The 21667-nt window shown below is 34.9% G+C and overlaps 1 protein-coding gene across 1 annotated transcript in view; it reads right to left on the bottom strand.

Annotated features, from left to right (window-relative positions):
* The window catches only part of FAM83B (family with sequence similarity 83 member B), a 71955-nt gene extending 52278 nt beyond the window's left edge, over positions 1-19677 (bottom strand). Inside the window, exon 1 of the mRNA XM_025383635.1 lies at positions 19174-19677. Within this exon, the coding sequence (XP_025239420.1) occupies positions 19174-19617 (444 nt within the window). The 5' untranslated portion in view covers positions 19618-19677. The remainder of the gene's footprint in view (positions 1-19173) is intronic.
* Between the last annotated feature and the right edge of the window lie 1990 nt (positions 19678-21667).

The following is a 21667-nucleotide window of genomic DNA, read 5'->3' as shown; positions in this document are numbered from 1 at the left end:
TAGGCTTTTGAGACTGGGGAAGTTTAAAATTCATTCTGAATGTCCCCTATTAAACATCAGGGATTTGTTGAGGGAAGGAGAACAAAAAGGTTCAGTCGAGTTTACAATGTGAATGCATGTGATAAATGTATAAATTTTTAAACTGATCTTATCACTATTTCTTCTCACTGATTACATAAATTGAATGCAGTGATACACAGGTTACAGCAATCTATAGGATTCTTCTATTGTGATTGTGGAAAGTGCTGGGGGAAGATGCGGGGAGGGCAGAGAATGGACTTTTTCTGCTTTTGAAGTTGAGATATTTCACATGTGTAACTGATGAGTGCATTCTTTGGGTCACATTTCCTGTACTATTATGTTAAAATAATTGTTTGAACTCTTAATTTCTTTGATCTCACCCTTAAAAATAAAACAATATGGACATACAAGTTAACATGAAACTAAGCTTTGGGAAATCTATAACTTTGAGCTCCAGGAATTTTAGTATTGTGAAACTATGTAAATAAATCCTGAAAAACTCTGTTGATTGAATGAGAATTGGTCCAGTTTTACAAAAATAGAAAAAGGCAGCTGACAAGGCAGTCTTTTATTTGGGGAATTAGTTGCAGTTTTTCAACTTGGGTTGTTAAGAATTGAAATAAATTGTGAAAATGTAATTTAGCAAAAGGTTGGTGTACTCGGTTTTCAATAAAGCATTTCTTATTTCAATGTGTCAAACAATTTTGAAAATCAGATTACATGAACATATACTCAAAAAACTTTTGACATTACATTTTCCAAACCTATGCCTTCTACGATACAATTATTCTCTAGAATAGCTGTAAAGAATATGATGTGATAAAATTCTTGTATTTGGTTTTATTTATGGCTGTTCTTTTCATGTTTTGAATAGATCATGACTATATATATATACACACACACACACACACACATATATATACACACACATATATATATTTAAAAGAAGTTGAACATAAATGGTTAAAATATAAAACTTAAAACTATCAAGAGCTTTACTACTAAATTATGTATGTCCGTAGGATATTTATAATCCCATTTAAAAACTACACACCCATAATTAATTTTTTAAGGCTTTAAAGCCATGAGTAGTTCAACTCTGCTGTGTTTCCAATAGAGTTAACCATTTGTAAGTGTGTATCAACAACTTGGAGATCATTCTCTAAGTTTATGAAGAAAATGAAAAGTCTACACATATATTCTCATATGTATACATATACAGTCAGCCCTCTGAATCCATGATTCTGTTTCCAGAAAATATTTAACTAAAAAAAAAAATTAAAAAATACAAATTTTTGATATACAATATAGCAATATTTAAACAGCACTTGCTTTGTACTCAGTATTATAACCAATCTAGAGATGATTTAAAGTATTCAGGAAGATGTATGTAGGTAATATGCAAATACCATATCATTTTATATAAGGGCCTTGAATATTCATGGATTTTGGTATCCCAGGTTGGTAGGGGAAGGGGTGTGGGGGTCTTGGAGCCAATACTCTGCAGTAGCATTATTTTAAACGTAGGGATTTATCATATGTAGCTTAAATAGACAACACTTCATTGGGATAATGGTTAAAATCATGCTTCATTATGTGCACTGCATAAATAAATGTTAGGAAAGTAAGACATGGGAAGAAAAAATAAAAGGCAGGATGTTTTTCATCCATTAAAATGTTGGAAATGCTTAAAATAAGAAAATAAAAACAGACAAAGAAACAGGCTTACAGGTAATGCAGATATTGGTGTTATCAAAAACAGACTCTGACATAACTGTTATTGAAGTATTCAAGACAATAGATGCCAAGAAAGAAAATTTCAACAGAGAACTGAATATATAGACTAATGAGAATTATAGGACTGACAAATGTCAATACCAAAATTAAACTCAACAGACAGGTTTAATAGTTAATTAGACTCAACTGCAGAGAGGATTAGTGATTGAAAGATATCTATGTAGAAAATACATAAAATGAAGTACAGAGAGAGAAAATTATAAAAAACACAAAAACGAATAAGGGATAGATGGAACATGGTTAAACAAACAAACAAACAAACAAAACAATGTATGCCAGACCTGTAATTAGAATTCCTAGAAGAAGAAGAGAAATAGAAGGTAGAAGCAGTATTTGAAGAGATCCTAGCTGACATCTTTCCAAAACAGCAGGAAAACCTTAAGGTACATATTCAAGAAGCTCTATTATGTCAAGGAGAAATAAAAAATTTAAAAAAGTGTTCCCCTAGTTACATCATGTTAAAGCTATTAAAAATGAATGACAAAAGGAAATCCTTAAAAGTAGAGAAAAAATATATACCTTGAAGCAACAATAAAAGTCAGAAGACTTTACAACTGAAACTATGAAAGTCTAAAGATAAAATAACTCAAAGTCACTGAAGTGCTAAATAACAATAATAACAACTTTTACTCCATACCAGGTATAAATTATCTGGAAAAAAAGAAGGAGAAATAAACAAATTTTTTAAAAATTCCAAGAGGATTCATTGCCAACAGACTGGTACCAAAAGCAATCCTAAAGGGAATTCTTCAGGAAGAAGGAAGATTATCCCAGATGACAGAATCTTAACAAGTATGGAATGAACAGCAACAGCTAGAGTGAATATGTATACATAACTGAATGAATATCCATAATTTAAAACAATAATAAAAATATCTTGGAAATAAAACATACATCGAATTCATGACAACAATGACCAAGATGCAAGAAGCATTAGTAGAATTAAAGTTTTCAAAGGTCCTTGTACTGTCTAGATTGTACTAAGAATACCAAATTCTAATACAGTCTAAAATGTCAAGAATGTAAATTTATTATTATATAAATAACACACAACAAACAAGCCCATAAATGAGGAAACTGAATAATAAAACCTATGTGAATGATCCTACAGAAACAAAACAAAAAAAAAGGAATAAAGAACAGATGAGGTGAATAAAAGAAATCAGTAATTACATGTTATATACTAATTATACCAATTAAAGGACAAAAGGTGGTTAATTTTAAAAAATATAACTATACACTGTTTATGAGGAACATACCATAATTACACAGAGAAAAGTTGAACATATAGGGATGAAAATATATACCATACAATGGATAGTGTGTATGTGTGTGTGTGTACATAGACACAAAAAATATATATATACACATTTTATATATACACACATATAAAATACTAATTTTATAAATTTAAATAGTTATGGAATTTCAAATTGAGTAAATTATAAAGAAGTTTTTTAGGAGATAAAGAGAACTGTTTCAAAACAAAATAAATTTCTATGTACCTAAGAAGACTCTCAAAATACTCCTTTTAAAAATAAAATAATTACAATTAGTAATAACCAGGTACGTAACTGATAAAACAAGCAATAAGACAAACAAACAAAAAAACCAAAGTGAAAATAGGGAGGACTATACAAGAACTAAAACTTAACCTAAGGAACAGAAGACTTCACCTAACAGCTATCGAATACATAATACAGTCGTCCCTCGGAAAACACAGGGGATTGGTTCCAGGACTTCTGTGTGTTCCAAACTCTGTGCATTCTCAAGTCCTGCAGTCAATCCTGCAGAACCAGCATCAGGAAAAGTCAGCCCTCAACAGATGCGAGGTTCGCACCCCAAGAATACTGTCAAGAATACCCTATTTTTAATCTGCATTTGGTTATTGATGCAGAACCCTTGGAAAAGGAGACCTACTGTATTTGTTGAATAAAATCTACATATAAATGGATGCATGAGGTTCAAAGTCATGCTGTTCAAGGGTTAACTGTGTTTTTCAAATTCTCAAACATTTACCAAAATGCAACACAGGCTGAATCATAAAACATACTTTAAGTATTGTCAAAGTACATAAGTCATACAGAGTAAATTATCTGATCACAGTATAATTCAAATAAAACTCAATGACAAAAAGATAAAAATTCAAAACGATTTGGAAATTTAACAGACACTTCTGAATAATCCAGCAACCAAAGGATCAATTAAAATTGAAACTAAAATATAGTTTAAGTAATGATAAGGCAAATATAAATATTGAATCTCATAAGATAAATCTAAAGCTATATTTAAAGAAAAAATTATTTTCCAATTCATATATTACAAACTAAAACACTGAAAATTAATAGTCCAAGTATTTAAGAATCCTGGAAAAATAAAACAACTTAAAACAGAAAAAAGAAAAAGGGAATAATGAGATCAGAAATCAGTAACATAAAAAAATCAACACACTAAATTTGAAAAAGAAAATCAAGAAACTAGTCATGAAAAAGAACACACCTCCAATATGAAGGATGAAAAGATAACATCATCACAAATCCAACAGTCATTAATACAATGAGGAGATATTATAAACAATTTTATGCCAATCCATAAGAAAAACTCAGGTGTTCCTGTAAAAAATATAACTTAAAAACAGTAAAAACAAAACAAATACAAGAAAAAAATAGAAAATCTGAATGGCCTTAGACCTACTGAAGAAATTAAACCCAGAATTAAAATTAGACTCATAAAAAAGACTTTAAGCACAAATAACTTCATTGGCAAATCTTTCCTAATATTCAAGGTTGAAATCTTACACAAACTCTTCCAGAGAACTGGGAAAACAAAAAACACAAAAACATCATTATGAGGGCGGCATAACCTTGATACTAAAAACTGGTGACTACAATTATAAGAAATGAAAACTACAAGCCAGTATTTCTTCTGAACATAAACGCAAAATGCATAAATAAAATACCAGCAAATATAATCTAGCTTTATAAAAATAAAATATCACAACTAATTCAAATGAATTCCAGGATTGCACTGGTGATATATTTCTAGAAAATCAATTAACGTAGCTTAAGATATTACCAGAATAAAGGAGAAAAATCATATGACATGATAAAATGACAAAAACTTTTTAGGAATAGAACTTCCTAGATATGATAGTTTCTTTTTTTAAAAAAATTTTACAGCAAGTATTGTTTACATTTAACATTATGTTAAACATTGCAATGGAACACCTACCCAATGTACTAAGGCATTCAAAAGATTTTAAAGTTATATGGGTTGGAAAAGAGAAAAATAAAACTACCATTATTTACAGATAATATATCTAGAAAATCCAAAATAATATATAAACTATTGGAATTAATAAATGTATCAATCCAGTCACTGGACTCAATGTCAATATACAAAAAATCCATTTCCATATTAGTAAAAAAGAAAAAAATTAAAACAAAAAAATTATTTCCAACAGGATGAAACATAACAAATAATGAGGAATAAATCAAACAAATGGTATGTGAGATCTATGCACAGAAAACAACAAAATTGTACAGAACGAAATTAAGCATAACTTAATAGAGGAATATACCTTGCTCCTGGATTAGAAGACCCAATATTGTAAAGTTCAAGTCTACTCAAACTGTTCTATAAATGCAGTGAAATCCCAATAAAAATCCCAACATTATTATTTTTTTTTTTTTGGAAAGTTGACGAGATGATTCTAAAATTCCTACAGAAAAGCGAAAGATTTAGAGTAGCCAAGGCAATACTGAAAAAAGAACAGTACTAGAGGATTCACTACCAAAGGGAGAGGTTTACAAGTAATAACCAACACACTGTGGTCTCGGCACAGCAATGATAAATAAACCAATGGAATTAGAATAGAGTCCAGAAATATACCCATATACAAGTGGTCACTTGAGTTATGACACAGCAGTAACTGCATATTCATATGGAAATCAAAATGGACCCTGAGCTCACATCATATGAAAGACAAAAATAAAACGTCTAGAGGTCAATTAAGGTGAACATCTTCTTGATCTTGGGGAAGGCAAATATTTCTTTTTTTTTTTTCTTTCTTTCTTTTTTTTCTTGAGACAGAGTCTCACTCTGTTGCACAGGCTGAAGTGCAATGGCGCAGTCTCGGCTCACTATAACGTCCGTCCTCCAGGTTCAAACAATTCTCATGATTCAGCCTCCCAAGTAGCTGGGATCACAGGCATGCGCCACACATCCAGGTAATTTTCTTTTTGTCTTTTTTTTTTTTAGACGAAGTCTTGCTCTGTCACCAGGCTGGAGTGCAGTGGCGCGATCTCGGCTCATTGCAACCTCTGCCTCCCGGATTTAAGCAATTCTCCTGCCTCAGCCTCCCGAGTAGCTGGGACAGAAGGCACACACCACCACGCCCGGCTAATTTTTGTATTTTTAGTAGAGACGGGGTTTCACCATGTTGGCCAGAATGGTCTCGAGCTCTGGACCTTGTGATCCACCTGCCTTGGCCTCCCACAGTGCTGGGATTAAAGGCATGAGCCACCATGCCCGGACTTTATTGCCTTTTTAGTAGAGACAGGGTTTCTCTATATTGGCCAGGCTGGTCTTGAACTCCTGGCCTCAAGTGATCTGCCCGCCTCAGCCTCCCAAAGTCCTGGGATTACAGGCATGCGCCACTGCACTCGGCTGCAAATATTTCTTTGATAGAACACAAAAATAGCTAACCTTAAAATAAAATATTTAAAAATTGGGCTACATTGAAATTAAGAACTATAAATTAAGAACGCCTGTTAATCAAAAAAAAAAAAAAAATACCATTATCAGAGTGAACAACTAAGCTATAGAAAATATTTGCAACATGTGTCTGACAAATAATTCATATACAGCATAAAAAAATTATTGCAAATAAATTTAAAAAGAAAAATAACCTAGTTTTTAAAAATCGGCCAGGTGTGGTGGCTCAGGCCTGTAATCCCAGCACTTTGGGAGGGCCAAGGCGGGTGGATCACCTGAGGTCAGGAGTTGGAGACCAGCCTGACCAACATGGAGAAACCCCGTCTCCACTAAAAATACAAAAAATTAGCCGGGCGTTGTGGTGCATACCTGTAATCCCAGCTACTCAGGAGGTTGAGGCAGCAGAATCACTTGAACTTGGGAGGCGGAGGTTGCAGTGAGCCAAGATTGCCCCATCGCACTCCAGCCTGGGCAACAAGAGCGAAACTCCGTCTCAAAAAAAAAAAAAAAAAAAAATTTAATCACTAAAAAATCATGGGTCCTATGACAAAATGGAGAATATATCTCATATTAAAGAACAAGTATAATGTGACAATAATGGCCGGGCACGGTGGTTCACGCCTGTAATCCCAGCACTTTGGGAGGCCAAGGCGGGCAGATCACAAGGTCAGGAGATCAAGACTATCCCGGCTAAAACGATGAAACAAGTCTCTACTAAAAATATGAAAAACAAAAAAATTAGCTGGGCGTGGTGGTGAGCGCCTCTAGTCCCAGCTGAGACAGGAGAATGGTGTGAACCCGGGAGGCGGAGCTTGCAGTGAGCTGAGATCGTGCCACTGCACTCCAGCCTGGGCGACAGAGCGAGACTCCATCTCAAAAAATAAATAAATAATAAAAAAAAGTGACAATAATACAGAGGATGACTAACTGAAGTCTGTAAGGGAATCAAAGAAAGCTTTCCCAAACAAGTATAATTTAACCTGGATTTTAAAAGATGAATTGGAGGCAAAAAGTTGGGAAAGAATGCTCCAAATATGTGAATAATCATGAACAAAAGCTGGAAGGAATACTTCTACAGTGGAAGACCCAGAGCAGGCCCAGTAGCGCTGGAGTGGAAGTGACTGAGGGAGGCATAAGATAAAGCACAAAGCCTCATCATATACTCCATGCTTATGAGTTGGAGTCCATGTGGCAGATAACCAGGAATCAAATGCAATAATACTAGAACTAGATACTATCCAATAATACTAATACTAGAAAGCATGGTTGTGAACGTTCAGTTGGTTTGCATGGAGCCTGCCTGGAGTGGTCTATATCAGAGGTAATACACCATAATGGTTAAAAGCCCAAGCAGGCTCTGTCTGAGCCCACGACCCAGGCTCAAATACCAGACCTGTAATTTTCTACTTCTGAAGCCTAGAAAAAAATTATTTAACTTTTTTATTCCTTACTTCTAAAAAAAAAGGTCAATAAAGGTATCTATGTTAGAGAACTGTTGTGAAGATAAATGTGTTAATACATTAGTACATATAAAGTGCTTCAAACACTCCCTGGCACATAGCGTTAAACATTAGCTATTACTGGTGTCATTAACAAATGTATTTCTCCTTCCCACTAGAGAAGCAATACGATACAATAATCTTAGAATAGAAGCCCAAATGCCTGAGTGCTGTCAGTCCTTATGGTCACCAAATGGGTGACTTTGGACTTTCTCAATTTCTCATTGCCCAATTGTAAAAAGACTACATGATCACAAACCTCAGATTTTTTTTTTTTTTTTTTCAGTAACTGCTCCAGAATTCAGCAGGTTGAAATATGACTACTATGACTCAGGTCTTTTTTATGATTATAGATTTTTTTCAGCAGCATATATTGGATTGATATTTAGCCAAATGACAATGTTTTCCCTTTCATGTTTATTTATTGCCTGTGTTTGAGTTCAAGGAAGAAAAAAATCAAAATGTGATTATTAATATGAAATTAATATAGCCCAAAGGAAAGTTCTCATTTTCAAAAGAAAATGTACATTTACCAATTTTTCTTACTGATGATTACACAAAAACAGTTATGAGGCTTTCTTCATTTCTGAAGGAATATTACCATGAGACTCTCACCATATCAGCACTGGTATGCCAATGGGTAGAGGGATGAGTAAGAAATGGGTGGAGGTGGCAGTAATGAAGGAATATATTATCACTAATATTATTTACAGTTGTCAGCACATGCTCTCAAAAGCAGACTGTCATCTAGTCAATCTTACTGTTTTTAAATTCCGTGGGAGACACAGCAGCTCCCACTGCCCCCTATTTTATTATGCCATTGCATTTCAGCACAAGAAATCAATTATTTTATTGTAAGAAAAATCCTAAGTGAAAAAAGACAGGAGGCAATTTTTAAAATATTACGAAATATATGATCTCAAATATAACACATATGAATCTTCTATTTCAGGGATTTATATAAGATATCAAAATACATACACATACACTTGTGTATACATGTATTTCTCTATTTAATCAGTAAGAAAATTTCTAACATTAGTAGCAGTGATTATCTCTACTGGGAGATTACGATTGCCTTTTCTTAACCCTTTCTGGAATTTTTCCATATTGCCTATAAGGAATATATGCACCCCAATAATAAAAAATAAACCTTCAACTGGGCACAGTGACTCACACCTTTAATCCCAGCACTTTGGGAGGCCAAGGCAGACCGATCATGAGGTCAGGAGTTTGAGACCAGCCTGACCAACATGGTGAAACCCCATCTCTACTAAAAATACAAAAATTAGCAAGGTATGGTGGCACACGCCTGTAATCCCAGCTTCTCAGGAGGTTGAGGCAGGAAAATTGCTTGAACCTGGGAGGCAGAGGTTTCAGTGAGCCGAGATCATGCCACTGCACTCCAGGCTGGGCAACAAAGCGAGACTCCTTCTCAGAAAAAAAAAAAAAAAAAGACACGTTCTATATATACATTTGTTGCACTAGTGAAACACATTTGCTAATAAATATTTTGGAGGTATTTTATCTGTATCATATTTTTGCTACTTTAAAATTTCAATAATTGTCTGTATAATCCTGATACTTAAAGAGTAAACAGGTGGGAAAAAATCCAGACCCTATATAATACATAGCTCATTCGGGTAATGCCCATAAACACACATGATTTTACCTATATATTTCCAATGAATTTTTTACCATATCCCTCAAATATCAGACTTTAAATCACTTGAAGTGGGTTATTCCCCCCATCCGTATGAATTAGCAGAGTGCCTTGCACATAGCTGGGACTCAATAAGCATATGTAGACTTAAACCGTATGTAGATAGTTAAAACTATTTTGTACAGAAATACATTTTATTACCTTAAAATCAGATAATTAAGACATCTTAAAAATAGCTTTAAAACAAAAAAAAGGCACTTTCCTTAAGATACAGAATTAAGTAGTTATATTTACATTCTATTCTAGTAGGAAATTGAAGATATATTTTCCCCTTGAAAAGACATTTTGTTTGCTATTGAACATCAGCTTCAGCCTATTGTCAGCTTGTTGCTGACCATTATCCCAATGCCTGTTACAACCTGTCTTATATTCTTCTCTATGTGTTAACTAACCAAAACGCAATATTAGTATGTCCAAAATCAGATTTAACAACATTACTGTCACTAAAAAACATCTCATGACTTTCCACTATTCACTTTCACAAGGTTTGATCAAAGGACCTTCACAATTTGGCCTTAATCAACCTCTCTCAACAACTCTCCCTTCCTTTTTCCCACCCTACTCTACTTCTTACACTCCCCCATTGTCTGAAAATGCCCAGCTCTCCACCATTCATCTCCTACTTATCAAAACTATCCATCCAAATGGCCTGTTAAAAAAAAGGGACCTCCTACGTGACCCCTTCCCAGTTTCTCCTTCTGTGTCTTCCACTCACCTGACCCAGCATAAAGGAATTGCGAAATAATTGCCTGTAAAAGTTTGTTTGAAAAGACTATGTGTTGGGAGGTTCTGCTTCCCAGCAGGGTAGATAATCTCCTGTTTTATTAGGTCCTGGGACAGCATCTAATCAGTCATGTTCTTATCTCATACTCTCTATTTATCTACTCCTTTGCATCTGAATATCCAAGTTACTTACAACTAGGTCATCCGGGTCAGGACTATTCTCCAAGTCAGTCACTATTTGGGTTCCAATGTGAACCCTCATCTAGAGATACTTAGCCATGTGTGTTGCCAGATGTCAGTGGCTGGGGTTACGGATCAACCATCCAAAGGCTATGGTGAAGTGGTAACTTAAAAGTCTACTTAACTCACTCTCTATGCCTGCTTCCTGCTCACAACTTTGGGACCTCTGACACCAACCTCAAATGACAATGCCATCACTCCAACTGCTCAGGCAAAAAATGTTGAAGTCATCTTGCATTGTTCAACCTATTTCACATTCCATGTTTCACTACCTTCAAAACATACCTAAAAACTAGCCATTGCTGCCACCATCTGACCATCTAAGATACCATCATCCCACACCTGAATTATTTTAGTAATATCTGATATGCTCATTCTTAGTCCCCTAGAGTCAATTTTCAATATTACAGCCAGATGTATTCTGTTAAAATATAGCCGGTTTAAAACTGATGTCTCTCTTTTGCTCACAATTCTCCTGTAGATTCCTAACTTATAGGAATCATTCCTTAAAATGGCCAGTGGGATCCCCAAGATCTACCCTCCATGTTTCCTCTCTGACTCATCTTCTACTCCTCTCCTCTTTGCTGTCAGGTCCAATAACTGGCTTCTGCTCTTCTTCTAAAAAACAAGAAAGCTTCCCCTATGTCTCCTGTGTTCTGTCCACAAATATATGCATGGCTTATTCCTTCTTTACTCAAATCTTGGCTCAAATGTCACTTTGTTAAGGCCTGCTCCAAGCACCCTATTTAAAATTGCAAGCTACCTTCCACCACCACTAGTAGCTCCCTTTACTCAAAAATATTTGTGTTTTGCTTCTTCCTGCTAGCACTCCTTATTTATTAGTTGATTATTCCCATTTGTAGGTAAACTTCATTCAAGGGCAGGCAGGGTTTCTTTGGTACTTTATTCACCTATGTATTCTCAGAACTTAGAATAGTATCTGATACATCACTGGCACTAAAAAATAATTGTTAAATAAATAAATGGCCTGCAATACCTTTAACCTGTAAGGCTGGCCAAAGACTTGCTGATTTCCCTCATAACTGAACCCAGCAGAGGCCAAAGGACAACTTCACTAACTGATTTTCCTTTTCTTCCTGCTTCAAATTTACCTTATATTTGAACTCAGAAACACATTTCCTTTCAGTGTCTCCTGGCCTGGTCTGCACTCTAGGTACTATCACCTTATCTGCTTATCATAAACTTTTGTCAGCTCCAAGTGAGTTACTTCTGACTTCTAATAACAACCACACGATACTTTTTACCTGACACATTTAGAAATCAACGCTTCCACATCTACACCCACTGATCTCAATCTTAGATGCTCTCAACCAGGTCTCGAAGACCTCTGATTAGGAACATGTAATCATTACCACTTTCAGGTTATGATCATTTTGGTTTCATTCTGCTTTATTACCACTGACCAACCTACCACATGAACCCAGTATTTTTCATCAGAAAACTGTGGATGATAAAAGGACACATTTCACAAGGTTGCTATGAAGGTCAACTTAAGATAATGCATGCAGAGTGCTTAGCGCAGTGCCTAACATGTCAGTGCTCAATACATGTTACTTGATACTGTTACTAAATTACATAATATAAATTCATTACTCAAAATCAGATGTGAGCTCCAGTCCTTAGGATAAAAGCCACCCAATTTTTTCAAGATAATTTGAAGAGTGCCTAGTTAAAGATATCAATAATTGATATAATAATGTACGCCACATGATGGATCTGTAACAACTGTAAGAGAGCAGGCAGAATCCTTAAAATGCAAAATGTCAGTGTGTCAAAATGTCAGCTCTCATCACCTCTAAAAGGCTCCCATGTCAAACCTTCATGACTTTTTTACATCTCATTGAGAGAACAAACAAGTAAAGTAATATCCCCTTATTTTCATGAAACTTAACTTTTGATATGATGCCTCAATGTGTACCTAAGGTCCTAAGCTTATCACCTCTATAACAAATGCCTAAAGAATGCCTTAAGTCGGGTCAAGTTATCTCTTCTTCCATGTTCCTTTCATTCTCTATTGGAATACCACCTGCCCTTTCTCCTTTGCAGAGTTATTTTTGTGGCTTAGCCCTGAAGGTATTTGAGTGTATAAAACTGCTAATTTCTACCCCTCTGGAATTTCGGTGTTTAGGCATTAGGAACGCTCAGTATTTTATGATAAGGTTTTATGATGACAATTAACTTTGCCATTCCAACAAACTACTAAAGGAGTATCATCAGAAAATATTACATATTTCAATAAGTAACTGTTTGGCTTTTATTGTAAACCAGAGACAGGAAAGAATGAGTAAACATAAACAATCACAAAAAATAAATATTCTACTTCAGAGATCCCCAAATATATAGAACTACATTCTGTACTGTAGTCAGTAACACTACTTCAAAGCTCAGAGAAGGACTAAACACATCATGTGCAGTCCCTACCAAAATTGTTTCTCACGGCTTATTTTACATTAAAAAAGAGAGAGAGAGAGAGAGAATTTAAAAGTATTAAAAAGTAATAGCTGAGTAAAGAAAATAATCTCAAAAACATTTCTCGTAATCAGATAAATTATATGCGCTCCGGCAGGGTGCGGTGGCTCATGCCTGTAATTCGAGCAATTTGGGAGGCTGAGGCAGGTGGATCACCTGAGGTCAGGAGACCAGCCTGGCCAATGTGGCGAAACCCTGTCTCTACTGAAAATACAAAAATGAGTCAGACGTGGTGATGGGTGCCTATAATCCCAGATACTCAGGAGGCTGAGGCAGGAGAATCGCTTGAACCTGGGGGGACAGAGGTTGCAGTGAGCCGAGATCACGACATTTCACTCCAGCCTGGGCAAAAGAGCAAAACTCTTGTCTCAAAAAAAAAAAAAATTGTATATATATATACACACTCCTAAATAACTCGCATTTTAAATTATTTCTTTCCAACTATTAATAGAGGTATAGGTTAGTATTAGCAACACAAAGACTCTGATAAACTTACTGACACCCATAAGTAACTGTATTTTTTCTTTTTAAAGCCAAATTCTTTTCTCAGTTGTCAATTTTTAAATGAAAGTCTCTTAAAAATACAAGTCACTGATGATCCTTAGACTTTACCTGATGATATACAACAGAGTAAAACATCTGAAATTCCTAAGTTACTGATGGCTTTGGTGTGCAACCAAGTTGGAAATCTCATATAACAATTTCATTTTCATCTTTTCATACTTTTTTAATTTTTTGCTTCAACAACCATAAAATAGACATGGAATGTGTTGTCTCTGTATAGCACCAGGAGCTTGTTAAAGGCACAGTACTGCCATACAGACACAGCAATAGTTGGCAGGATGAAGTCAGCGCAATTTTAACCAGATCTCTTTTTCTGTCTCTCTCCCTCCCTCCTCTCCTGTCTCTTTCCCACCTTCTTTTCTCTCCCTTTCTTCCACCTTCCCTCTTCCCTCTCTTTCCCTCCATCTCTTCTTCCCTCTCTCTCCCTCCTTCTCCTCTCATGCCCTCTCTCTCACACATACACACTCAAACATAAATATATATTAACATGTCATACATTTTATTCACAGAAGAAATGTTCAACTTAATGTCCTAGGATAGTAATATCACTAAATTTAACTAAGCAAAATTTTTTTCCAAGAAGAAATCAATTTTGACTCAAATTCAAAGAATCACAAAATTCACAGTGAGAGTTGGGACAGGGATAGGGTAGAGAGGAAATTCTTAATAAAAATTAGGAACATCAGGACAGATCATTCTAGTCTAATGAAGGCACAGAAAAACATATAAATATCACTTAGCTGGGCAGGACATGGTTGCAAAGGGATGCAGATGGAAGTAACATATCACCAGAGAATAAAAATCATTTCTATAACAAACTAATTCAGCAAGAAGTATAATATATCAAAATAATCTTAAGTTGGTAAACAATATTAGAGATTTGGTTAGGAACACCAGATTTTAAAAATATGAAAACATTTTTGCTTTACATCTTTCCCTAAATAAATGAAGATACTTGAGGAGGTACAACGACTTGTTTAATGCCACACTAGTTAGAGTCCTGGTGACAAAGTCTCTAGTCTAGTTCTACTTTTATAATATCAGCTTATTCCCAGAAGATTTCCCATCACCTGTTCATCTTCCTCTGTGCATCTGCGGGGTCAACTGATGGTTAATATTTCTCTGTATTACTAATAACTCCTAAGGCCATAATAGACACACCCAGGAGCAGTGACTCAGTGAGGAACCAAGCCCTGAACTCAGGTAACGTGGTACAGAGCGCATTAGGAATTACTCTGCCCTAATTCTCACTAGACTTTTGCTTATGTGTCTTGATTCCATATTTCGCAAGAGTAAGATTCACATCTCACGAAAAAAGCTAGCCTAGAATTAGGAAACAGAGATGCAAATAACATTGTGGTTAAACATTCAGATATTCAAGACTCTCAGAAGTTATAACTTTGTAAATACATACCACTGAGTGGCTAGGAAAAAAAAATACTTTAATGAAAGATGACTTTTTTAAGTAATTAGAGGTGATGTTTTCATAAGAGGAGTTCACAGTAATTAGGAATATGTGCATATATCATCTTGGGAACACTTCTTGACAGACAAATAATTACCTGGGAAAAGTCTGAGTAGACACTATCAGACTTCATGAAGTTGACCCAAATGTAATTATGTCAATCACAAAGTAAAAAACAGTGTTTTAAAAAAAGAACCAGTAAATTAAAATATGTCCCTTTAGGGCACAAGTAAGATATTATCGACAATTGAATTTTCCCAAAGGAAAGTTATCAAACAAACTAAGCAAACAGACAAAAGAAAGAAAGAAAACAAAAGAAACAAAAATCTCTAATCAATTTCTAAGTGACAATTAGCAAAAATAAAATTAAAAAGTAAAAAAGTATAGATTTTTGAAATACTATAAAGATCACATTCTGCTTATAAAAGAAAAATGATCAAGAGATCATTCAACTATATAACTTAAGCTAGAAATGAGAGCATATAAATTACTGAAATTCAAAAACAAAAACAAAATGTTTCACCCCTTTCCAGTAAAGACAGTTGAGACTGAGAATCATTTTTAATTCCTTTCACAAGAGACTGGAAGCTTAACTTGGTGCTTATAATCAGACTTCAAATGTTTGGGCCTTTAAGCAGATAACTTATATTCTTTTCATTAGTTGAAGATTTTTCCACAAAATGGCATTATTTTCAGAAGTACCTTATCTCAATTGCAAACACAAACGTGAAAATGGATTTAAATTTTTATCTGAGATCTTTTCCTGGGTTCTGTTTTGCTGGTGTCTAGTCCTACTGGTTTGGCTTATCTCTGTAGAGTTTTACAACGTTTATTACCAAAAAACTCTCCCTGAGATATTTGGAAGCAAAAAAAAAAAAGAAACTTTAACCATTAAAATATACATTATCCAAACACTTTATGGAAAAAAGAGGTCATCCCTTTACAATGCCATGACAATTCATTGAGTTACCAATAAAGACAAATTATCCTCTGAAAAAAATTCAAAAACAGAAAGCTTATCCTGATGACTATTAGGCTTCCATTGATTCTGAAAGATAATAAGAGCAAGACATCTGTTGAGTAAATGATAGTCATGAAAACCACATTTAATCTTTAAAAAGCAATGTGTTCTGGTAAGCTTTTATTTCAAAATATTTGTTCTTTTAAAAATTCTTCACAGGACAATGTCCAGTTATAAGCTAAATAATCTTCATTTCTTTAAAATGGGGTCAATAACTTTTTTCCCCAGAGTACTTAATCCTTCAAAAATCTTTAAGTAGATATGGTGACATATGAAGAATCTTCCACAATAATTGAGAAATACATATTCCATGCAAAGATAGCCAGTTAGACTTCAATATTTATTGCATCTGGGTAGAAACTAGCACATTCCCTAACACCTTAAAAAATAACAGCTGGGTGTGGTGGCTCATGCCTGTAATCCCAGCACTTCGGGAGCCTCAGGCGGGAGGATTACTTGAGTTCAGGAGTTTGAGACCAGCCTGGATAACACAGGGAAACCTTGTCTCTGTGTTAAAAACAAAAAATCAAAACAACAAACAAACAAACACACACACACACACACCATGTTCACCAAATCGAAGTCATCTGTTATGATTTATATTTGATTGGCAGTATACTCAGTTTACCAGATCAAATAATTCTCTTACTTTGAATTCAGCTTAGATATAGCTATACAAGTAGAAAAAAGACACAATTCTCTTTCTTATTTTTATGCCACATTGATTTTATGAAAGAGAAGCACACATTACATTACTGTTTTACAGTATGGACTTCAATTTCTTCAGCTCGCTAATTCAAGTGGGAGTTCTCAATGGACGGTGACCGGGTAGAAGATATTACTTTTAGAGGCTTATTAAATACATAGCTGCCACATTAGAAAGAAAAATACATCAGAAGATCATGACTGATGTTCAGTTCCCAGTGAGTGCTAGCCCAAAAACTTATGATATCTCTTGAATTAACATTTTGTGTCATAATAATGCAATGTCCCAAAGGAAACTAGCTATCATGCAGGATGATAAATGCATTACTACTAAGTTACCACAATAAGAATCTTCATCTTCACTGATGTATTTTCAAAAATGGATTTCAATTTTCTGTTAACACTGTGCTTCAAAAGCATATCATGTCCCCAAATAAAATTAGCAAACATTAATACTTGACATTTATGATTTTGCCATTAGAAAGACTCATATATATCCTCAAATTTTGTACTGTTGCCTTACAAAATACAGCTGTATAATTTGTTCCGATAGTACTGTTAAAAAAAAAATTCTTGGTTCAATTCAGAAAATTGAATGACAGTTCAATTTATTCAATAAAAGTTTGGTCACTTACAGTGAGACTGATTCTATAGCTAATTTTTAACAACTGGAATGGATTAGTACTTTATTTGATATAATACTGTTAAAGGAGTTAATACAGCTAAAAAGACAGGTTATTTGAACTAAAAAGGTTTAGGGAAAAAATTACCTCATTTTTGCAAAGCTTGCATTTGACATTAGCTTCAGAACACTGTGTCTCCCTACGTGATTGTTAGCCTTTTAGTTGCCTGTCTTGCAAACTGCCATGTCACTGAGGAATTCAAGAGTCTTATATTGATGTACTTCATAAAAGCATGCTTTTGCAAGCATTTCTGTGCTTACTGGCATACAAGAAAGCAATGTCATGCATGTGTGCTCCTAAGGTCCTTTTTAGATCTAAATTTCTGTATCAAATAGTCATAAGTAAAAAAATGTACACTTTATAATTAAAAATTATAACTTTTTGCCTATCCTTTTTTTTTTTTTTTTTTTTTTGTGAGACAGGGTATCACTCTGACAGCCCAGGTTAGAGTGCAGTGGTGCAGTCTCGGTTCACTGCAACCTCCACCTCCCAGGTTCAAGTGATTCTTGTGTCTCAGCCTCCTGAGTAACTGGGACTACAAGCACCCATCACCACATCTGGTTTATTTTTGTTTGTTTGTTTGTTTTTGTAGAGATGGGGTTTCACTATGTTGGCCAGGTTGGCCTCAAACTCCTGACCTCAAGTGATTCACCCGTCTCAGCCTCCCGAAGTGCTCGGATTATAGGCGTGAGCCACCATGCCCGGCCTTGCCTATACATTTTAAAACTCTAGATTGAGCTTGGCAAATTTTTTTATAGTCTCCAAAGTGCCTACCATGGTGCTGAGTAGATAGAAAACTCTTAATAACTTTTGTTGCTTGATTAAAGAGTTCTACAGTTTTACCCAAGCTCTAAAATAAGATCTGTGAGATGTATAAGACAATATAAATATTTGATAAAGAACACCAAAGCCTTAAAATGCTAAATATCTCAGAATCTTGCTTTAGAATTTTACATTATTATGTTGATTTTATACTGTTTCCACACAACTCAGGAAAATAGATAAGTAAATGTATGGTTTATTTAACTGCATAAACCACATCCAGAGCAAGAATTGGCATTCAGTCCTGTTAAGAACAAAGAAAATTCCACCATATCCACCAACTACTTCCTTTCAGAGAAGAAAAATTTAAGTGTTTTAAAATTGTGAGTGTCAAGTCATCTTATTCCCAGTCAACATACCTCAGTCTTCTGGGAGAAGAGATCTCTTCAGTACATTAGAAAGAAAGGAAATCTCTTTCTTTAGCAAAGACCTAATGTCACTTTCTTGGAAATGAAGAGAAGAGATCTCTTCAATACATTAGAAAGAAAAGGAAATCTCTTTAGCAAAGACCTAATGCCACTTTCTTGGAAATATGCAAGATATAGGAAATACAACCTTCCTGTGTATCATGGGTACATTTCCTAAAAATAAAAGACATGGCGTATACATATAGAGATTCTTTTGTTAACATACATATTTGTGTTATTACTCTCTGTACTTTTCTATGTTTCAAATTTTTCATTTCAAAATAGAAATGTTATTACCTTTCTTGCTTCTTTTATCATCTTCCGAATAGTTTCCTTTATCGTAAGTAGATGTGCTCTTGGTGGATGAAAAAGGAGATCTATATGGGTGCCCCCTAAGAGTCCAGGCATCACATATGGCCAGCCTAAGTCAAGATTTGGAGCTTCCACATCAGACTCAACAGGCCAGTAGGTCCCTGAAGATGAGGTATCATCACAGGAATCATCAGTACCATGCGCTGTGCTTTGTGCAACTTTCTGGACATTTTTCAAAATATAATTAATTTCTTCCTCAGCAAGAAAGTCTGAAACTCGTTCCTGGACAAGAAATTCTTGGTACGCTTCTAACCCATGTTCAATCAGAATATCAATGGCTACTCGATACCATTCCTTGTAGTGAGGCTCAATGTAGTTGTCAGATTTACACTCATCATTCAATGAGGAAAGCATTGATGAGGTCTCCATGCTTGCAAGTGTTTGGCTATGGCACTTTCAAATGTCCATTCATGCAGTGGTGAGAAGTATCTGGTATTGGAAAAGAAGAAAATCAAGATCAAGTTAAAATTCTGCAATAGAATGTTTTATGATACATATCAACTATTATTTTTTCATTTACACATTTCCATTACCAGAAGTTCAAAATGACAAATATTTCATATCCAAAATGACATTAACAGCACCACAATTCACACATCTATCACAAATAAGCTAAACAATTTCCCTTACAGATTGCTGTTGGATTTTCCCTTTCCAAAGTATCTCAATTTAAATTAAAAGAGAATTAGAAAACAATCAATGCCTACCCAGTCATTAATGTCTCTACTGAGTACCTGTCATGCATACAGTAATATGCTAGATGTAATGTTAAAAGCACAAAACACGGGTCTTTCAGGAATTTATTAATTAGTTGAGGAGGCAAATTGTACACACAAAACGTTAGTTACCACTTTGAAGAAAGCCATACATTGCTAAGGGCCAAAATGAGTAACACCTATATTCAGTGCTTTAAGAATAAAAGCAAGGAGAGATCAATATGGAGCAAATGAGTTATGAACAGCCATGAGCAAGAGATGGGCTTCAGCTGGACCCAGAGCAAGGAGTAAGAATCTGATCAGGTGGCAAGAAGAAATATTTCCATCCCATACAAGTAAAAAAAATAAGCAAAAGCACAGAAGAGATATGAGAGTTTGGTACATTCACTAATCATGAAGGAAGAAAAAAATTTAAAGGAAAAAAAACCTGGCATGCTGGAAAATAGGTTCCTTTTACTAGGAGTAAGAGATAAAATTGAATAGACAAGATAAAGCCAAGAATGGAAGGACACAAATTTTTGTCATTCAACAAAACTTCTGTTTTAAACAATTCTGGCAGTAGCAGGGGACTGGAGAAGAGACAGGTAGTTAGGAAAGTGTTTCATTGTTCAAAAACCCAGTGAGGAAGTGGACAGAGTATTCCAGAGATGGTCTGAAGGAAGTAGCCTTGCAATTCAGTGACTTGACAGAGTATACAGGATGAAATTTAAGGCATGAAAGGTAATTCAGTAATTTCTCTTAGGAGTCAAAATCTGCCTATCCAGGCTCACATTCCATCTCTCATAATGCCCTCAGAATGCTCTTCATTCAATCATTCAGTCAGTACTCCACACTGTGTGAGATACTGGAATGGGCTATCTCAATCAGACGATGGACTTTCCAGTCTTTTGAAGTCATAATCTCCATTGTGTGGATTCAAGGTACAGCTTTATGATGTGCTACAAGCATTAAAAAGCTGACTTGATGAGATATATATTTGTCAGTAACCCTGCCTTAATTTTAAATTTTATATTTTCCACTTGACTCAGTCTTTTCAGTCAAAATTCAAATCTTATTTGGGAGGGTAGCCCAGAGAACCATTACCATTGAATAACTCCTTAGCTCAAAATACGGAACAGGAGTCACAAGCTAATCATACAGAGCAGTCCTGAAGAATGGACAACAGAGCAATAAATTTTGCTGGGGAACAAGGATCAGAAAAGATCCAGCAACTAACATAGAACTGAGAAGCATGGAAGACAAAGGGTGCCATTTTAGTGGAGACTATCCTGTTCCCATCGCTGAGCTCAGAAGTTTTACAAAGAAAGTCTAACAGTACAGAAAGCCCAAAGATTAAATATGATATAGGAATAAAAATAGAACATGTTCTCTTCTGTCTTTTGGAAAGCCCTCAGTTTGAGTCATAATTTGATCCAAGCCCAGACAACTAGAACTATACCTGGATCCTAGGCTCCACAATGCAGCATCCGAATTTTGGGGATGGCAGCATCTGAATTCTGGGGATGGCAGTCTTCCTGCCCTAAATAGTATTATGGTGAAGTTTTGCAAAAATACTCTCTTCTCCAAGAGAAAAAGGAAGAACACCTATCTTGTCTGCTAGTATAAAAGCTATCGCATGGGGAAATAAAATTTCTTTTGTTACCTAATTAAAATTAATCTATTGACATGTATGGGGATACATCCTGAGACTTTCATAAATTTCT

This window comes from Theropithecus gelada, chromosome 4 (assembly GCF_003255815.1).
Source record: "Theropithecus gelada isolate Dixy chromosome 4, Tgel_1.0, whole genome shotgun sequence".
Taxonomy (NCBI): Eukaryota; Metazoa; Chordata; class Mammalia; order Primates; family Cercopithecidae; genus Theropithecus; species Theropithecus gelada.
The sequence above is the reverse complement of the archived record's forward strand: the minus strand, read 5'-3'. Positions and strand labels throughout refer to the sequence as shown.